The sequence below is a fragment of the Lissotriton helveticus genome, chromosome 5_1 (assembly GCF_964261635.1).
Source record: "Lissotriton helveticus chromosome 5_1, aLisHel1.1, whole genome shotgun sequence".
In the NCBI taxonomy this organism is placed as follows: domain Eukaryota; kingdom Metazoa; phylum Chordata; class Amphibia; order Caudata; family Salamandridae; genus Lissotriton; species Lissotriton helveticus.
The window spans coordinates 793,470,744-793,488,464 of NC_136065.1; the positions used below are offsets into that span (position 1 = coordinate 793,470,744).

At 44.3% G+C, this 17,721-nt stretch overlaps 1 protein-coding gene across 1 annotated transcript in view; it reads left to right on the forward strand.

Annotated features, from left to right (window-relative positions):
- The window catches only part of LOC144754919 (microsomal triglyceride transfer protein-like), a 529,349-nt gene that overhangs the window by 107,715 nt on the left and 403,913 nt on the right, over positions 1-17,721 (forward strand). Inside the window, exon 4 of the mRNA XM_078643270.1 lies at positions 1,110-1,253. Coding sequence (XP_078499396.1) covers positions 1,110-1,253 — 144 coding nt within the window. The remainder of the gene's footprint in view (positions 1-1,109; positions 1,254-17,721) is intronic.

Here is a 17,721-nt window from a genome sequence, read left to right on the forward strand (position 1 = left end):
TAAAATGGCGGGTACGTACGACAAAAAGTGGGGCATCAGGGGAAAAGGCAAGATGGCGCAGATAATGTTTACCAAAACCGTACTAATTTTCCACAACGCCACCATCTCTCGGATCCGCAAAACCAAGAACAAAGGAAAATACTTTTTCTACCCCGCTGCCAAATCATGGAACACCATGCCTCCCAACCTCTGGCCCTCCCCGCCTCTGACACGATTCAGGAAGGAACTCAAAACCTGGCGCTTCAAATGAACCACAGCATACAGTCGGACCTGCCCCCCCAGCGCCTTGAGACCCTCACAGGCTCAACAAGTACTGATTGATTGAATGATTGTATTAAATAAGTACATGTGTATTAAGTTAAAATTGCCATTGTTGTCTGGTCCTAATGTAATTTACATAATCAGAATCCAGTTTATTTTGGAATACTCATTTAAGAGAAGTGTTGACCTGCTGAGCACCTAAGCCTTTCTATTTCACTAGAAGCAGAAGACCATGGGTATAATTTGAAGTTTGATGAGGGGCCCACCGTCTGTCAGAGTGGTGGAGGATATTAGGTTTGCTGCCCTAGCAGACTACCACCTGCCACATTTACATTTTTTTCACTGACATCATGGCAGTTCCTTTGAAATGCACTGCAAGTTTGGTGCACGACGGCTGTCTGTTGGAGTAAGCTTACGGATGGAGGAACCAGTATGGGTCCCTTCATTGGAAAGATGGCAGTCGGTCTGATCCCAAATAGAGAGGGCGGACAAGGGTAGATGGAGAGGGTAACCACAACATTTGTGAAGGAGCACCCATACTTTAAATCAGGCTCCATACTCATACCAACAAAGTGAGCTGTGCTACACAAGACATAGGTCTGTATTCTAGGGCATGAAATATGTTGCATTTATTAACCCTGTTTTTTGGGCTGTTTCACATTATAGTAATCTATAATAGAGCTCCACACCTTCATTATATGTGTTCACCCACAATGTTAAGTTGTGTTAGTAACATTTCATAATTTACACGTGCAGCATTTAGATGGTGAATGCTTTAACTTAGGTTACCATCCTGAGGCACTTTGAGTGGATAACCGCCCTTCGCTTCTATTTCATTTCATCTTCAGATTCATGATTTCAAAATACACCATGTGCCAGAACACGAGAAAACTGGAAATGTCTCCATGGGTCTGTCCCCTGAAGATCTGCTGGCTGGAGAGGACTTCGGACATATTGCACTGCCGGTCATCTTCCACTGGAATTCAGGAAAGGTATGACATGTCAAATTCTTTTGGAATGGAAAAAGTTCTATATTGACCAGGTTGGGCCTAGAGCTATATCAATTGAAAACTGAATTTGACTCTGTTTTTCAGTCCGTGTTTTCCAGCCTTTTAGTCCTTCAGTTTATGCCTGTTGTTAACCTTCAAGACTAGATGACCTATATTTTATGGTAAATATATATCGAAACTGGCACTAATGTGCCTCTATGTCTTGAACAATGTATACTGATTATGTCGAAGATATGCGTCGTTATATTCGAAAACACATATATTAAATGTTCTGGTTCGTAATTTGTTTCCTCGGAGCCCACCAATGGCTAGAAGCTAAAACCACCCCAAAGGTTCATGTGACCCTGTGCATCTGTAGAATATGCTGGCTATATTAACGATGCATTTATCTAGGATGCATTTATCTAGCCTAAGCTAATGCATGTATGTATATTTTACAACACATGCCATATAGAAGCTGAGGGATTTGTAAGGTGAGATGATAAACAGTATTGACTCATCACAGGAGCAACTATGCTTTATATTAAAAAGGCCATACACAGTGCATTGTAACTCGAATATATAATTTTTTTTACATCTATCATTAGGTCTATTGCCTTTAATGAAACAAAAATGATTTCTCTTTTTTCCAACTACAAGCATTCATCCAACTTTAACACAAAAGCTTCCCTCTACTTACTTGCCACATCCTCTCACATCCTCGCGCTTCCAAGCTCTGCAAGGAAGCCTTTTGGTATGGATCCAAGGCTTTGAATACAGCCTGGGCTAAAAGAGCTCACCTCAGAGGATGCATATAGGTTTAAATGGGTTATCTTAAAGTTAATATGGATATTGATGCATTTGTCGACAAAAATGAACTATTTTCCTTATTAATAGAATCTCCCATCCCAAACTCCACAGCTACCTCGACACGCAAGTAAGTAGTCAGGTAGGCCCTGCAACCTAGCCTGGCATCACTAATTGATAGGTCAAACGTGAGAGGGTGCGCAGCTGGCAGGCAAAAATGCGGGCAGGAAACTCTTGATCAATCCCACTGATAGGCGCAGCAACATCACAATGGTCAGGGGAGATTGCCCCCAAATATAGCGCACATGTTCCATAGGGGTACATGCGCTTCGAAAAACACCATAAAGTCAGTTGCCACATGAGTTAATAAACACATAGCCAATCAGGACTTAGCACTTGTAGTGATAATGAGCTCCACACGCCAGACATCTGGACACATTCACCACTGGCCACACTGTGTCCATGCAAGGTTGAGCCCCACCTGTAGTTATGTTCGACCATTAATTTGTGACTCTAAGGCAGCAACCAACATTCCTCACCTTATATGGGATTCCGGATAAGTTTATGACTTGATGAGAAAATGTATAAAAGACTTCCAAAAACCCAATGTAAATTGAGACAGTTCTCAGACCTCGAACCTGTAACTGTTCTCCTGGCCAAATTATTTCATTAAACAAAACTGTTCCTGTTTTTCCAAACTCCTCTTGTCTTCTGGTTTTTACTAAGATATTCGAACTCGAGCAACATTATAACATTATAATCCAGATATAAAGGTGAAATGGAGCAGAAAAAGACAAAGTCACATAAAGTATTTAAGAATATCGCCATGTTAGAGAAGACTTATGTGCCAACAGTGGCAATATGTGTCTAATGGATGAAGCTCGAATGGCAAATATAAATCTGTAACAACCATCAAACCTTACATTCTGATAGAGCCTTCTAATCGCAGATTTCTCACTTTTTAAATTTCCCAAGGCACAAGACTGGATCCTAAAGTTTTCAATAGCAATTCCCTCACGCGTCAGTAGGTGGCATAATGAGGCTACACATCCTACCCACCCTGGATGTGTTGTTGGCACAACTATATGCCACTCCCGCTTGCTGACCTCAGCTCCTTTCTTACCGTGTCTGACGTGGATCCAGAGGTCCTCAAATCCTGTCAACACTGATAGTTTTGTACCCTCAGAGATTTTTTCACTGTGCATCATATCTCCTAAAACTGCAGGGCTTAAGCCATGACTGCAACTGTCATATGGTGGTGACAGACATCTTAAAATGTCTGTCTCTGGGGCCTCCACTCCAGTCACGACTCAGTGTCTTCCGACTGCTGCACCAAGATGAATAAAAAGGCCATCAGGAACCAAAAAAAAAACTTACCATCTAGGAACTTTGGAGGAAATCAAAGAAGGTGTGTTCTCAGTCAAAGTCGAGGGTGCAGTATTGTCGAAGTCACGTAGTTCAGATAAGTCTAAGAAAAGTAAAAAGCATGAGGTCAAAACATGGTTCTCCCTCTTCCCGCTACTTAGAGTTGCGTGACACCCTGGGCACCTCCATTGCCACAGGGGTGGGCCTCTGTTTCAGATCCAGTTCAGACACATGTCCTGATGCTCTTCGACTTTCTCAGGCCATTTGTGACTCCTCAAAATCTCTGTGAGTTCAAGCAGGCCTTGGACACTTTATTGGGAGCCCAACCAGATCCCTCTGTAGCACCGTCAGGCCCTAAGAATCCAAGATGGCCTCAAGTTGGGTTACTGCTGGCTGATCCAACCCCAACTGCTCCCTCAACCACACTTTCAGGCCAGTCCCTCCTCTGAGCCCAGCTCCACCAAATTCAGTTCCTGCACCATACCCAATAACACCTACGGCACCTCTGCTGATGTGGCAAACCAGGCTCTCAATGCTGATTCCGATGTCACTGATGCGGACAGAGACCCAAACATTTTATCAAACTTTGAAGTTTGGAATCCTCCTCCCATGAGGTCATAGCCTTATCACCTATTCTCCTGTGCATACCCTGAAACCTCACATTAACTGGATGATGATGATGATGATGATGACAGTATTTATGGCACCTCTATGATGATAACCATTTCCTGTACTTGCAGGATGTTAGAGGTTTGGACTCCTCACCAGACAGTGGTTCATCTCCTCTGAAAACAATTATGGTGACAGAGTCCTCCTCTTTTGCAGCAGTTATAAGAAGTGTGGCAGACGTGTTATACCTCACTGTGCCTACTGCAGAGGTGAAAGAGAAATGTCTTGACAAAGGTGGTTAACCATTGGCAAACAAATCGCGAATCTCTTCTTCTCATTAATAAAGCCAAGATCATGCCCACCAGTATATAGGCTAGTAACAAGGTGGCACAGGCTTGCTCCCTGAGATCCAGATTTTCTTCTCCAGCTTCAAATCCGGAGCTTGGTGGTGCAGGCGTCCGCAAGTCTCCTTAATCCAAATGCTATTCCAACAGCACCACTTATAGAGAAGCAAAGCAAATAGAGACATTTTAACAAAAATGTTTTCTTCTGCCAGCCTTGCACTTAGACCCATCAATACATCTCGCCTCCTGTGCATATACTCACATGCATTGTGGGACATAGTGGTGAATATCTTGCCAGATGTCCCAGATGACATTCATCCAAGTTTGCAGTGCCTCATCATGGATGGTCAGGATGCGGTGAAGTATTCCATTCAGTCATTCCCAGACACGACTGACTGTCTTGGAAGGGCAATTGGAATCATCATGTTGCTTCAGCGCCTTGCTTGGATTTGCTCCATTGGCTTCGCAAATGATGTGCAACAGTCCCTTTGACAGCTCTGGTCTGTTTGGACCTAAAAGAGGACTCGGATTTATGAATATTCAAAGAGAGCAAATCTATTGCTTGTTCTCTAGGCCTAAACCTGCCTGTTTGGCTGCCCCCATCAAGTTCTCTCCTTTTAAAGCTTTGGAAGGTTATGCCAGCAGAGGCAGCACCAATACGGACCTCACCACCAACAAACCTCTCAGTTCTTTTAGGGTAGAGGTAAGGGATCAGGCAGACCGTGTCCAGGCACTTTGTGACAACACTCTTCCCTAACCCCAGCATTACCTCCTGCAGCTGCTCCAAAACCACTTTAATTTACTCTCGGTAGCTCACAGTTGCCCAGTGGAAGGACATATTACCTTTTACCTCCCTGGGTGGAGCAGCATCACATCTGATCAATGGTTGCTCCAAATCCCTTCCCTCCCCATCCTGTCACCCAGACATACCTCTAACACAAGAACACTTCCTGTAGGACTACCTGTCCATACTCTGCTGAGAGGTTCAGGCTCTCTTGGCCAAGGGACAAATAGAGAGGGTGCCCAAACCTGAGATTGGGATTGGCCATTATTCCTGTTATGTTCTGGTGCAGAAAACTGTGGAGGCCACCACCCCAACATCGATCTTCACCCTCTAAACTTCTTCCTCCCGAAGGACATGTTCAAAATGTTCACTCTTGCCAAAGTAGTGTGTGCCCTGGACCCAGCATACTATGGTGGCACTGTATTTGCAGGACGCCTAATTTCAAATATCCATCCTAAAATCCTCAGATGTTAACTGTAGTTTCGGGTAGTCCACAAGCTTTTTCAATTCTTTGTGTTTCTCGTTTGCCTTACCAGTGCACCTTGGGTGTTCACGAAGGTTACAGTGGTGTTTGCAGCCTATCTACTGAGGTTGGGTATACCACTCTTCCTATACCTTGTCGACTGTCTACAGCAAGCGAGTTTGTCATAAACGGTCATAATATTTGCAAAAAACTGTTTGTTCTCATTGACATCATTAGGCATCACAATGTAAGTTGTCTCTGCAGTAATAGATGTAAACAATAATGTTATTGTAATGAGAACCTACATTTTATACAAGGTTGAAATGTCGTTGACGCTATAAGTACAACAAACCTAACAAGCCTAACTCAGGAACAGGCTCAGGATCATTATAACTAAGGACTAACAAATTCATAGTACTTTATTTTGGAACACACTTACTGTTTTCTCATACCTGGAATTGTTTGTGCATTATTGTTATAAGGTGGTTCACCTTCACTTGGGGACATGATGCATTTGTCTCTTTTCTATATGTTCACTTCACTATCTTATAAAGTACTATGATACTTGCACTTTTCCCAGGATGGTCTTTTTTATTCTCTTGTTAACTTTAAGGGTTTACAGCCATTATTGCAGACAACATTAACATTGTGGTGCTCAGTGATGCCAATGAAAACCACTGTTTTTTGCAAATATTGTATATCCAGGTTCCCATTTGAGGTAGCGTTGCCATTGCAAAATTTAGTCAAACATTCGTGAGCCACCTCCAAACAATGGCTGGCCTGTTGACATTTTAGTGTTTCTCCATCAGTGTGCCAACGTCACACTTGAGTCCTTCACAATGGCTCCCCTTCTTCTTAGACTCCTGGATATGGTGCTCTTCCAAGCCTTCCCTCTATCTCAACGAATGTTCAGGGTACTCAGACTATAATCCTGATATTTCGACCCTTGACCTGGGTCTCAGTGAGAGTGACTCTGAGGCTGCTGAGCATTTTTGCCTCCTGCATCCTTGTGGACCACTCCAGTTGACACATACAGGCTCTGCAGTGGGATCTGAAGTCTCAGTGGGCTTACCACCAAGGAAACCTGTCAGAATTCATCCATGGTTGAAGGAGACTGCGCAAGACCTGCAGTTGTAGCTGCTCGACTGTAAGTGGACCGATGGCAGGCCCCTGTCCCTTCCACACCCAGGCTCACAGTTGTGATGTATGCTTTGTGATGAGTTGGAGAGGTCATCTGGGAGAGTTGGATATTAGAGGACTCTGTTCTTTGGTGGAAACTGGCCTCTAAATCAGCTTGAGGGAGTTGCGATTGATTCTTTTGATGCTGAAGGCATTCCTCCAGACAATCAAGGGGAATAGGTTCAGGTGCTCACAGATTACACGACCACCATATGGTACTGCAACAAACTGAGCTGCCCAAGGTCATGGGTCCTTATCTAGGAAGCTCTACACCTCTGCCAATGCTCAGGGTATCTCTCTAGTCACCCAACACCTGGCGAGATCTTGAAATGCCAGGTCAGACAAACTCAGCTGACTGTGCCTAGTAGATTATGAATGGCAGTTGCACACAGGTGGCACAGGGCATCTTCCAACAGTGGGAAGAACCCTATTTCAATCCCTTCGCAACCGCAGAGAACATACAATGCCAAAACCTTTTAATGGTTGGAGTTCCTTAGGCGGTTCTCTCTCTGAGATACCTTTAACATGACCTGTGGCTCAGGACTGCTGTACGCATTTTTGCCCCAACCTCTCTTAACCAGAACACTGCAAAAGATCAAGAAAGTTGTCTTAGTTACCCTGGACTGGGAGATGAGAGTGTGATACCCAGTCCTTCTGGCCATTAGCATTGGTCCTCTGATCTGACTGCCCCTATGAAGGGACATCCTGTTGCTGCAGCTCGACCAGGTTCCACACCCGAGCCTACACAACCTACACCACCATGTGTTGGGATTGAACAACGACAGTTGATGGCTTTTGATCTTCCTCCCAAAGTGATTAGGATCATCTTGGCACCAGGCATCCATCTACAAAACTGTTTATGCAGGACGCTAGGAGAAGTTTGTGGTTTGGTGTCCCTCCCGTAACATCCAGCCCTTGAATGCAAAGTTGTCTCTCATTAGCCCAGCAAGGACCTGTCATAGGCAACTGTTAGGGCTGTCTTTCGGCCCTTTTGGCTTTCATATGTTTACCAGATCAGCCCTCCCTTTTTAAATCTCCTATTGGCATGCATTTCTTAAAAGTGCTGATCCACATTTTCCTGCCAATACCTTTTGTAATGCCACAGTGGGACCTTAGTTTTGCCCTCACCTGTCCTCTCCGCCTACTCGCCATCAAGAAGGCATTCCTTATCGCCATAACATCTGCCAGGCAAGTGAGTGAACTTCAGGCTTTGTGTGTGGAGAAGCTATACATTTCATTCTTCCAGATAAACTTGTCTTACGGAAAAAAGCAGCATTCCTGCTGAAGGTAGTCATGCCCTTTCACATAGGACATTCTCTTACCATGATGGCTTTCTATGCTCCACCTCACCTCCCCAAGGGGGAAGAATGGCTCCACTGCGTGGCCCTAAGAGGACCCTTATTTTCTATATAGATCGGACAAGGGATCACCAACTGGACAACCAACTTACTGTTGGTTTCTCTGGAGCTAAAAAGTGCAGAAGATAAGCATATCTTCATTGTATTATGCATTGAGATCTGCCATGGGCTTGCCAAGAAGAACGCTAACGCATGTATTCCACCAGGGTAAAGGCTACTACGACTGTGCTAGCATGGACATTTGCTAGGCTGATATGAGGGTGTCCCACCATATGTCCATGAAGCACTACTGCCTGAACAGCCAGGTCCGGCGGGACGGGCATTGCGTCCCACCTTTCCAGCAGGATTTCCTGGGTTGACCCATTTCACAGACCCACCACCTCAGGAGGTACTGCTTTGGTATCTATTCACAAGGTGAGGAATCTGTGGTTAGAAGTCTCTATCAGAAGAACACGTTATTAACTTTGATGATGCTTTTTCTGCCAGAGACTCTGTCTAATCACAGATTCCTCACCGACCCTCCTCCTCCCTTTGCATGTTTAGTGGAATAGGAGAACCTGACCTTATGGGCCAAGCGGCGCAGGGCACACCTATAATCTCCGGGTTCACCTGCCTTGTCGAACAGAGACACAAGACACTCGGTTGGGCGTAGAAAACAGATTTATTAGCTGCAGCTAAGCACAGTTGTCCACGAAGTACCCTAAGGGTAGATTCTCAGGAGACTGCCACTTCAATCCGTGGTGCACAATCTTATATAGTATATACATTTACAATACCCACTCCCAAAACATACAAAACTGACAAATAGGAATAGTTTGAAAACAAGCTATCAGATGTCCAAAACACACCTCTCTCTCAGACCCCGTATGCTCTCCTCCCCTCAAGTTAATCAACACTAGTGCCCGTAATTCAATTTGCAGGTGGTAGAACATGTTTGAATGCTTCAAAGGATAGTTTATGTAACAAGAGAATACACAGAGAGAATAGCGAAGGTCAGTCAAATAAGATAAAGTCAGGAAGAATGGTGGGACCCAAACAGTGGAGTATAGTAAGGATTAATGAGTCTAGACATGGATTTAGCAAACTCGGCCATGCCCTGACATCGGTTTCGTAAACAAGGACAGGGGTTACTCTTTAACAGAGGGACACTTAGCAGCTGAAAAAGCAAAAAGACCGCGTTCGCCGTGCTGCCTGAGTGAGGCAACACAAAATGGTGGCTAAGCACAAAATGGCGGCTAGATACGAAGCGAAGCCGAAACCACGTAACCTCAGACCCTCCTTTTGCCATAGTCGGGCAAAGCACAAAGGGACCCATGTTAGTCTGAGTCGATATCAATAGTCATGAGGTCATTGAGTTGTTGCTGCAACATCATTCTAATATTCTCTGTTTTCTGTGACACTGGTTTTGGAACGCATACAGTGGCACAAAGTCCACAGATGGCTGGGCCACACTGCAAACAGCGGCAACAAGAAAATATAATTGCTAGAACCGCGCCAAGGAAAGTTAACACTTTCCATCCTCATGTGGACAGTAGTCCCCAAAACCATCCCATCACAGACCAATCTCCGGTGTCCTGATGAATGTACTCGGAAATGACATGTAGCTTAGAGATGGCTTGGTATACTGTAGGGGCGTTATCAGGAACGTAAATACAGCAACTAGACCCAATCAGTTTACAGACTCCTCCTCTATCTGCAAGGAAAATATCCAAAACCATTTGGTTTTGTAAAGTCATAAGACGATCCGCCTGAAGTTCAGCTGTCAAATTATTCAATGCTCCAGAAGTCACGTTTATGGTAGCATCGACTACTCGGACCAGACATCTGATGTTTCGGCTGTTAACTATTGGACCCCAGAAGGGAAGAAACCCTTTCAAGAAATCTCCTCCCTCTTGACCAGCTGTGTCTTCAGAATCAATAACCCCTCTACCATATCTCTTCCTATGGTGATCTGCAGGAGCAGTATATGTTGGAGGAAGAAGAAAAGCTATATAACATGTTCCCGAGAAATATGTAGGAAGCCATGTATAGGCTCTATCATGGCAGATAAAATATGATCCTTGAGATGGTACCAACGGTGAAGAAACCAAGGATGTGTAAACGTATGTATAGGAACAATTACTCTTTTCCTGTTTTATTTTAGTGTTCTGACCATTTATTTGTAAACACAAATTACCTTTATGAGGTATAGTCCAGATCGCTGAAGATCTCTTCTGTTTAATCTTGTCAGTGAGGCTAGTGATATAGCGAGTCACATTCCACCCATCATATGCTTGCTTCTCATCTATGGGAATTTTACTAATGTCCGCAATTTTTGCCATCGTCACTATTCCCTTTATCAACGGACTGTGCCTAAAATCTACTCCACCATTATAGGACCCACCCGGAGGATGTCTAAGTTGATTCTGGTATGCATTAGAGAACATAGCCAGATAAGCCCAAGCAGAACCTTCATACGAAAATGGGAGAACTAAATACGGCATCCCTATCTCTGTATTGTGGGGCATGAGCCCACAAAACCAACAGTCAGTAGTATTCACTACCAATTGATGTTGATGTAACAATTGGATAAATTAATTATTGAGATATTCCGTTCTCCTCATTTGTTCATGGTCTGGAAGTGCATAGAATTTGTGCGGAGAAATAGTAGTAGAAGGAATCAAGGAGACAGAAGTAGGAGCGGGTTTTGGCTGTATAACGTGTACAACCCAGCCTAAACATGCTAACAAAGTACATAAACAAACTAAAATACATAATGCTACGCCACAACGACTAAACAATAGTTTTTTATAATTGTTTCTTTTTATCATTTTAATATCACCCTCTTCCATTACTTTATCCATTACTCTAAAGGCGTTGCTCATGATAATCTTCCTTAATCACTTGGCTGTGATTGTTAGCCGTCCTATGACACTGCAAGTCCTGTTGACCTAGTCACTATTCAGGTCACAGCCTAAGACTCCTACCGTGACCCTGCAACTTGATGGATAGTGGAAAAGGGAAAACAAAATTTATAAAATGTCAAGTCTCAAATGTCCTTGGTCAACCTTGGTCATAGGTCGTACCGTGTTTTGCTAGATATAGTTTGATCCTTAAACAAAAGTTCTGGATCCAATGTATTTAGTCGCAAGCGTGAAGGTACAGCTTCATGTAAAACGTCGTCATCTTCTTTCTCGGAACTTGTCCAATCCAGGCGGGCACTACTGAATGGTACAAATCTGGGTACCTTCTGGCATTCACTGTCACCAACACCTTCTCGGACCCATTGGTCATAAGGTAAAGGCAATGGTACCCTCTTACAGTGCACGCCGTGGATCCAGTTTTTCTTCCCAACGACCTTCACCGCTGTACGAGTGACTAGCAAGACTTGTCTCTGCGGCCCCCAGCGAGGTTCCAGGTTCTTTTTCCTCTGAAAATTCTTCAGACACACCCAATTCCCAGGTTAGATGGAGTGTCCTGGATCTGAGGAGGCCTCCGGCAAAGTGTTTTGGACCTGTTGACGAATAACACGCAATTTAGTGGTGAGGTCATGCAAGTAGTCAACCAACAATGGATCCGGAATGTCCGAATATTTCCTGGGTCTGGGGACTCCCTAAACATTAGCTGGGCGTCCAAAAACAATCTTGTATGGGCTAAGCCCCAAACGAGAATGAACAATCGTTCTTGTTGAGAGAAGTGCCAAAGGCAAGGCATCAGGCCAAGAAAGGCCTGTGCTGGCCTGAATCTTTGCTAACTTAAGTTTGAGAGTGCCATTATAGCACTCTACCAAACCCGCTGACTGAGGATGGTTTGCCGCATGGAATTTCTGTCTAATATCAAGACCCACACACACCTTCTGCATAATTTGACCTACAAATTCACTCCCATTGTCACTCTAGACAAAGCGCGGCAAACCAAACCTTGGGGAAAATTCCTTCAAAAGGACATTAGCAGTGGACAAGGCAGTATTGTCCTTTAGGGGGTAGGCCTCTATCCATCTGGAAAAGGCACAAACCACCACTAGGACATACTTGAGATTGTTAAAACGTTCCATGTGAATATAATCTATTTGCAGTACCTCAAGGATACGTAGGGGGATCAAAGTGACCTGCTGGAGTTGGAGTTCCCTTTCCTGGATTATGCTTCAAACAAACAATGCAATGTTTCACCACATTTTCTGCACACTTAGGAATACCTTCATTTTGCCATACTGGAGCTAGAAGTTTACATATACCCCTTGCATTAATATGGGCTGGTCCATGAGCCATAGTAACTACAGGTAGTACATACGCATCTGGTAACAACCATCGCTGGTGCTCTGATAATTCCTTCCAACATCCTGTCGTATCCAACATTCCCGTACTTTCTTTCGACTTACTCAATTCTTTCTCTGTCGCTTCCTTTTGAATCATTTTCACACTCTCTACTGTGTCTTCACACATACCTCCTTCTGCGACCCATCTCGCAGGGCCTGCGACATACATGTGACTTTCAACATCCTTCGCTGTTTCCCTCGCTACTTCATCCGCAAATGCATTCCCTCGACCCACATCATCAGTGACCTTTTTATGCGCGCTGCACTTCACAATCGCTACTTGAGCAGGCAAAGCAAGTGATTCGAGAAGGTCAGTTACCAACTGACCATGCTGTATTTTAGTGCTGTGAGAGGTAAAGAATCTTCTTTCCTTCCACAAACGGCCAAAACTATGGGCGACACCAAAAGCATATTGGCTATCTGTATAAACAGTCACTCTCTTTCCTTTTGCCAACACACATGCTCTTGTTAACGCAATTAACTCTGCAGCTTGAGCTGAATTTTGTGCAATGCGTGCAGTTTCTACTACTGTGTGCAGAGTAGTAACAGCATAGGCTGCTGTTGTCTCGCCATTAGGAAGCTTAAAGCAAGACTCATCCACCCACAGCATTCCATCCGGATCCACAAGTGGCGAATCTTTTAAATCAATTCGACCTTTAGTTTCTTCTTCTGTGCGAAGAAAACAATCATGTTGATCTTGTACCTTTTTATCATCCAAAACAGGTAACAAAGTTGCTGGATTCAGAACATTGCATCTCTTGATATGTATGTGACTAGCTAAAAGCATCAACTCCTATCCAGACAAACGAGCACTTGTTAAATGCTGCGTCTTTTTTTTGTTCAAAAGGGTTGTGGAAAAGTAAATTTTGCCATGTTCTGTGTCCCTAGGTGTTCCCCATGTTATGTTGTATGTGGATGATTAATATGCATATGTATTCCCTTATGATCGATTAAAGACGCAATTACAGTTGTGTCCAACTCTAGTATGCCAGTTTCCAGTTCTCGTGAAAGCTACGAGTATTAGGCCTATGTAAAGTTACGTTGCCACGTTTCTCAGTGTGCACGTTATTTCATTGTAAAATCCCCGTTTCTAGGCCTCAAAAGGGCCCGGACTCAGATTCAGCTCCTGTCTCCTGATCCCTCTCCGAGGAGCGATACAGCCCCCACCTGTATCCCTGACCCTTCACTTACTTCCTGCCTCACAGTGCCCGGCTCGGCCTGGCTCTGCCTGCTGGTCTGTCAAGAGTATGTTATGATTCTAGTTATCAGTCCAGCTCTCCTTCCCTGCATTCCTAAAGCTACTGAATCGCATCAATAGTTTCCGTCATGGTCTAGCCTTTAAGTCTCCATGTAAGAGGAATACTGTATTAATGGTCATTTAATATTCCTCAACACGCACTACATGTAGAATTATGCATGCACCAGTCTTAGAGTCTGTTAGCCTTTACCCTGATAACTTTTGGATTCTATCAATATGTTCTCTAAACATCAGATACTAGATAGTGTTTAGGTACATGTCGCTCTGACTCTCCAGACTTCAGTCTCTTCTTCTAGCACAGAAGTCATAGCCCCCAGCTTCTCCCTAGTAACACGTCATTGCCAGCTTGCGCGCACCACTAGGTTAGAGGTCCCGGCTCCTTAGGTAGCCCCCTCCATGTTTCCGCCCCATTTATGACATATTCTGTTACGTTTACATCACATGTCTATGTTCACGCCTCTTGTTACACCTACTTTATGCCTTATCTTTCGCGACTGTTACGAACCCCGCCCACTGCTACGCCTACTGTATTGAATACCATGTATTTTGTTTAAGTATATATGCTTGTGCACTGTTATTAAAAGTTAGCGCGCTCATCCCAGATCCTGCCCCGGCAGCTGTCGGGCCCTGCCATCCTATTCCCGTGCAGGTTGTCCTGTTCCTGTCCTTTATGCTGTATTAAAACCTGCAAACTCCAGCTACCTCGAATCTTGACTCTTATTTATTGAGCTATCTGTTATTGTATATCTAGTCAAAAATAGAGGTATTATTTATTTATTTACCACATAATGGCGCCCGAATAGGAACTTGCCCTTTCCCCACGCGCCGGTGAAGCCACGCAAGCCCCCTGATCCTCTGCAGCCGTGACGGAACCATACCGTGCACGTGCAGATATTTCTGCTACAAGTATCCCTCAGGCCCACGGAGGAGACGGAGGTTGCGGTCCAGCATCCAGACGAGGCGGTGGAGGAACGCGGCGAGTCCCGACCAGAGCCCAAGCCGAGAGTCCAAGGTCCGAGGTATCCGGAGGCCCACCCGTAACAGAAGTTTGTCCGTCCGTCATCGTAGCAGTCCAGTCCAGTCCGAGGCCGTCCGTTCTTGCTGCCCGGTGAGTACCGTTGCTGGGGTAGTATCTAGACAGGGTCAATTGCATTGTCTCTGGTCCGTGGGTTTGGGTACACAGATCCAACACGAAGTGTCCACTTAGGTGGATGCGGGTCCTGACGTGTCTCTTTATGAGACCGGTAAGTTTCGTACTGTTTTAGCAGTGCATCTAGTTTCTGTTCTAGTCCGTTCTGTTCTCGAGAAATTCATGCATTCTGTTTTTGGTATTCCAGGTAGTATTTTGTCCGAACTGTTATTTTAAATGTCATTCATGTATTTCAATGTCGTGGTATGAAAGTGGTGTTCTTCAGTAATTATCGTGTTCATTGTGTATTGTATTGTGTCTAGACTCCAGTTCAGTCATGCCTCTGTTCTCAAAATTACGTCAGTTAAAAACTAGAAAAGGTCTGTTAGAAGAAGCAGTTCCTGTCCCGCCTAGGGACAGTCCAGGTCATTTTATGTATCAAAAGCATGGCATAAGTGCCATATTGTATCTAGATTTGTGGGTGGAGTACACCAAACAGTTAGAAGAAAAGTATAGATGGCCCGTATCGGGTACATGGGATGCCGAGTGCATCATGCGAGTAGAAGAAGCATTATGGAAAAAGAAAGCCAGACAGTCACAGAAAGATGCCATCGAGTTATGGCGCAAAGAATCTCATAAAAGGACCGAAAAAGAAATCAGAAAGTCAGAATTAAGTAGGGAATCCTTAGAAAGAGCCCAAGAAAGGGAATTAATCGAAATAGGTGAACGAGTTAAAACCGAACAGTCAGACAGACAGAGGAATGCCCTTATTAAGGGTATGTATCCTCTTCTTGCCGAGGGCTTGCCAAAAGCAACCCCGGAGGCATCCAGTAATTTTCCGCCACCCTTAGTTCCGACCAAGCTACGTCACAAACCGACCGCAGCTGATATTTTTCTCTCGTCCTATTTGGACGACACAGTCCCAGAATATGCAAATCCTGTTCCACCAGCTCCTGTAGATAATGTAATTCATGGTCCTCCAGTCACTGGGGCACCTATTGCAGTACCTGTTACGGTACCCCCGGTCCAGCCCGTAGTACAAATTCCCGCCACATCAGCCACTCTGCCAGCACGAAGAGTATCAATCGACGATTCCAGCTTAGGGGCCGCGGGAGGAGGTCCTCCTGGTACCCCGCCGCCAAATAGACGTCTAGGGCCAGTCGAGTTACATGAACGTGCGTTACAGCGTACGCCTAAATATCAGTCCATTGCAGATATCAGGCGAGCTCTTACTGAATGCTGTTATGATCCAGTCCCAGGCGAGGATAGTATGGTTGTATATTCCGTACGTATAAGGCAGGTGTCCGAGTATTTGGTCACCCTACCGAATATGAAAGAAGATCTAGACAGAATGTATCGTTTCATTCGTACAGGACAAGATCCAGAAAGTATTGGTGAAGTCATGTCTCTCAGGAAAGCTGAGATCCAGTTCATGTTATTAAAGTTTCTGATCAATTGTTTAATACGGGAACAAGATTCCCCGACTAAAGATCCGACCGAAATGAAAATTCTGACAAGGTGGAGTGATAATATAGCCGAGGGTAAGCACAAGACACTCAATAGTATAGAGAGTATGTACAAGAAAATACGTAAAGAAATAATAAGGTTACACGAACAACGTAGAGAAGCACAAGGAAGCGAGAAAGAAAATGACTCTCCTACTGAAGAGGTAGACGACGAGAATACCGCCAGAATAGCGTATGTAGGTAAATCTAGATTTCCAGACCGACATTTACGCCTAGAACACAAGAAAGTCTTTCATCTTCCAGCACCAGAACAAGGCTCTCTAGAACAAGTATTTCAAGCTACCGATCAAATTCTGAAATCACGAATCGGTTATAGTGAATTAAGTACCATGCATGAACAAGAACTAGCCCGATCAGCAGTCCGATGGATTACTGATTCTACCACTTTTCCAGACGAAATAGTGGCACAAATGTTTCTGAAACTGCCCCCAGCCGAGCAGCGACTGGTGGGTATGTATATGATCCAGCACCTCATTACACTGTATGAGGGTCAACATTCTGATCCAGGCCCGTTACATGATGTCCTGAACGAGTTACTCCAGTATAGATGGAAAGGTTTAGGTACCGATTTAATTAGTGTCATTCTAGAACAGCGCCACAAATATAGAACGTTTTTGAATCCGCATTTTGTTCATGTCTCACCCCCGGAAAGTAAACCGTTTTACATAGACAGACAGCATCCGCTACGAGAAGTACACCCAGTTAGGACAGCGGGTGGTGAAATGCAACGAGTATTTGTTTACACCCCAGTTACCAAGATGGAACTCTTAGAAATGAAGAAGTTAATTCCCTGTCACGACAAAGATCCAGCAGGGTTCCACCGAGAATTAAAAGACATGCTCCGTATGGGAGAATACACGTATCCAGATATTATTAAAATGTTAAAGGTCCTGTTGCCTGCGGGCATATATGAAAAACTCAAGGAAAAAGATTGGGCGGTGGGAGAGAAAAAGATTGATTGGACAGCTCTAGAAGCTGAAGATAAGATACGAGTACCAGGTACCGGTCTTGGAGACAAATGTAAAGAATTACCAGAATTATTAATACAAGTTTTGCCTAGATTATTAGCCACTAAAAAGGAAGACTGGGATGCGATCTCAGCCTGTAAACAGAAACAAGACGAAGACACTAGTGATTTTTATTCTAGATTTGAGAAATGTTTTATAATAAACAGTGGTTTGAAGACGAGTAGCGAGTCATACCCTCATCTTTTTGTTACTAAATTAGTCGAGAATTCAAGTCCACAAGTTAAGAATAGAGTTTTGAAAGTCGAAAGTACATGGCAAGCTAGTACCCCGTCCCAGATGTTACAGATGCTCCAGTATCACCAGAATAGAATCAGAGAAGAGCAAGAG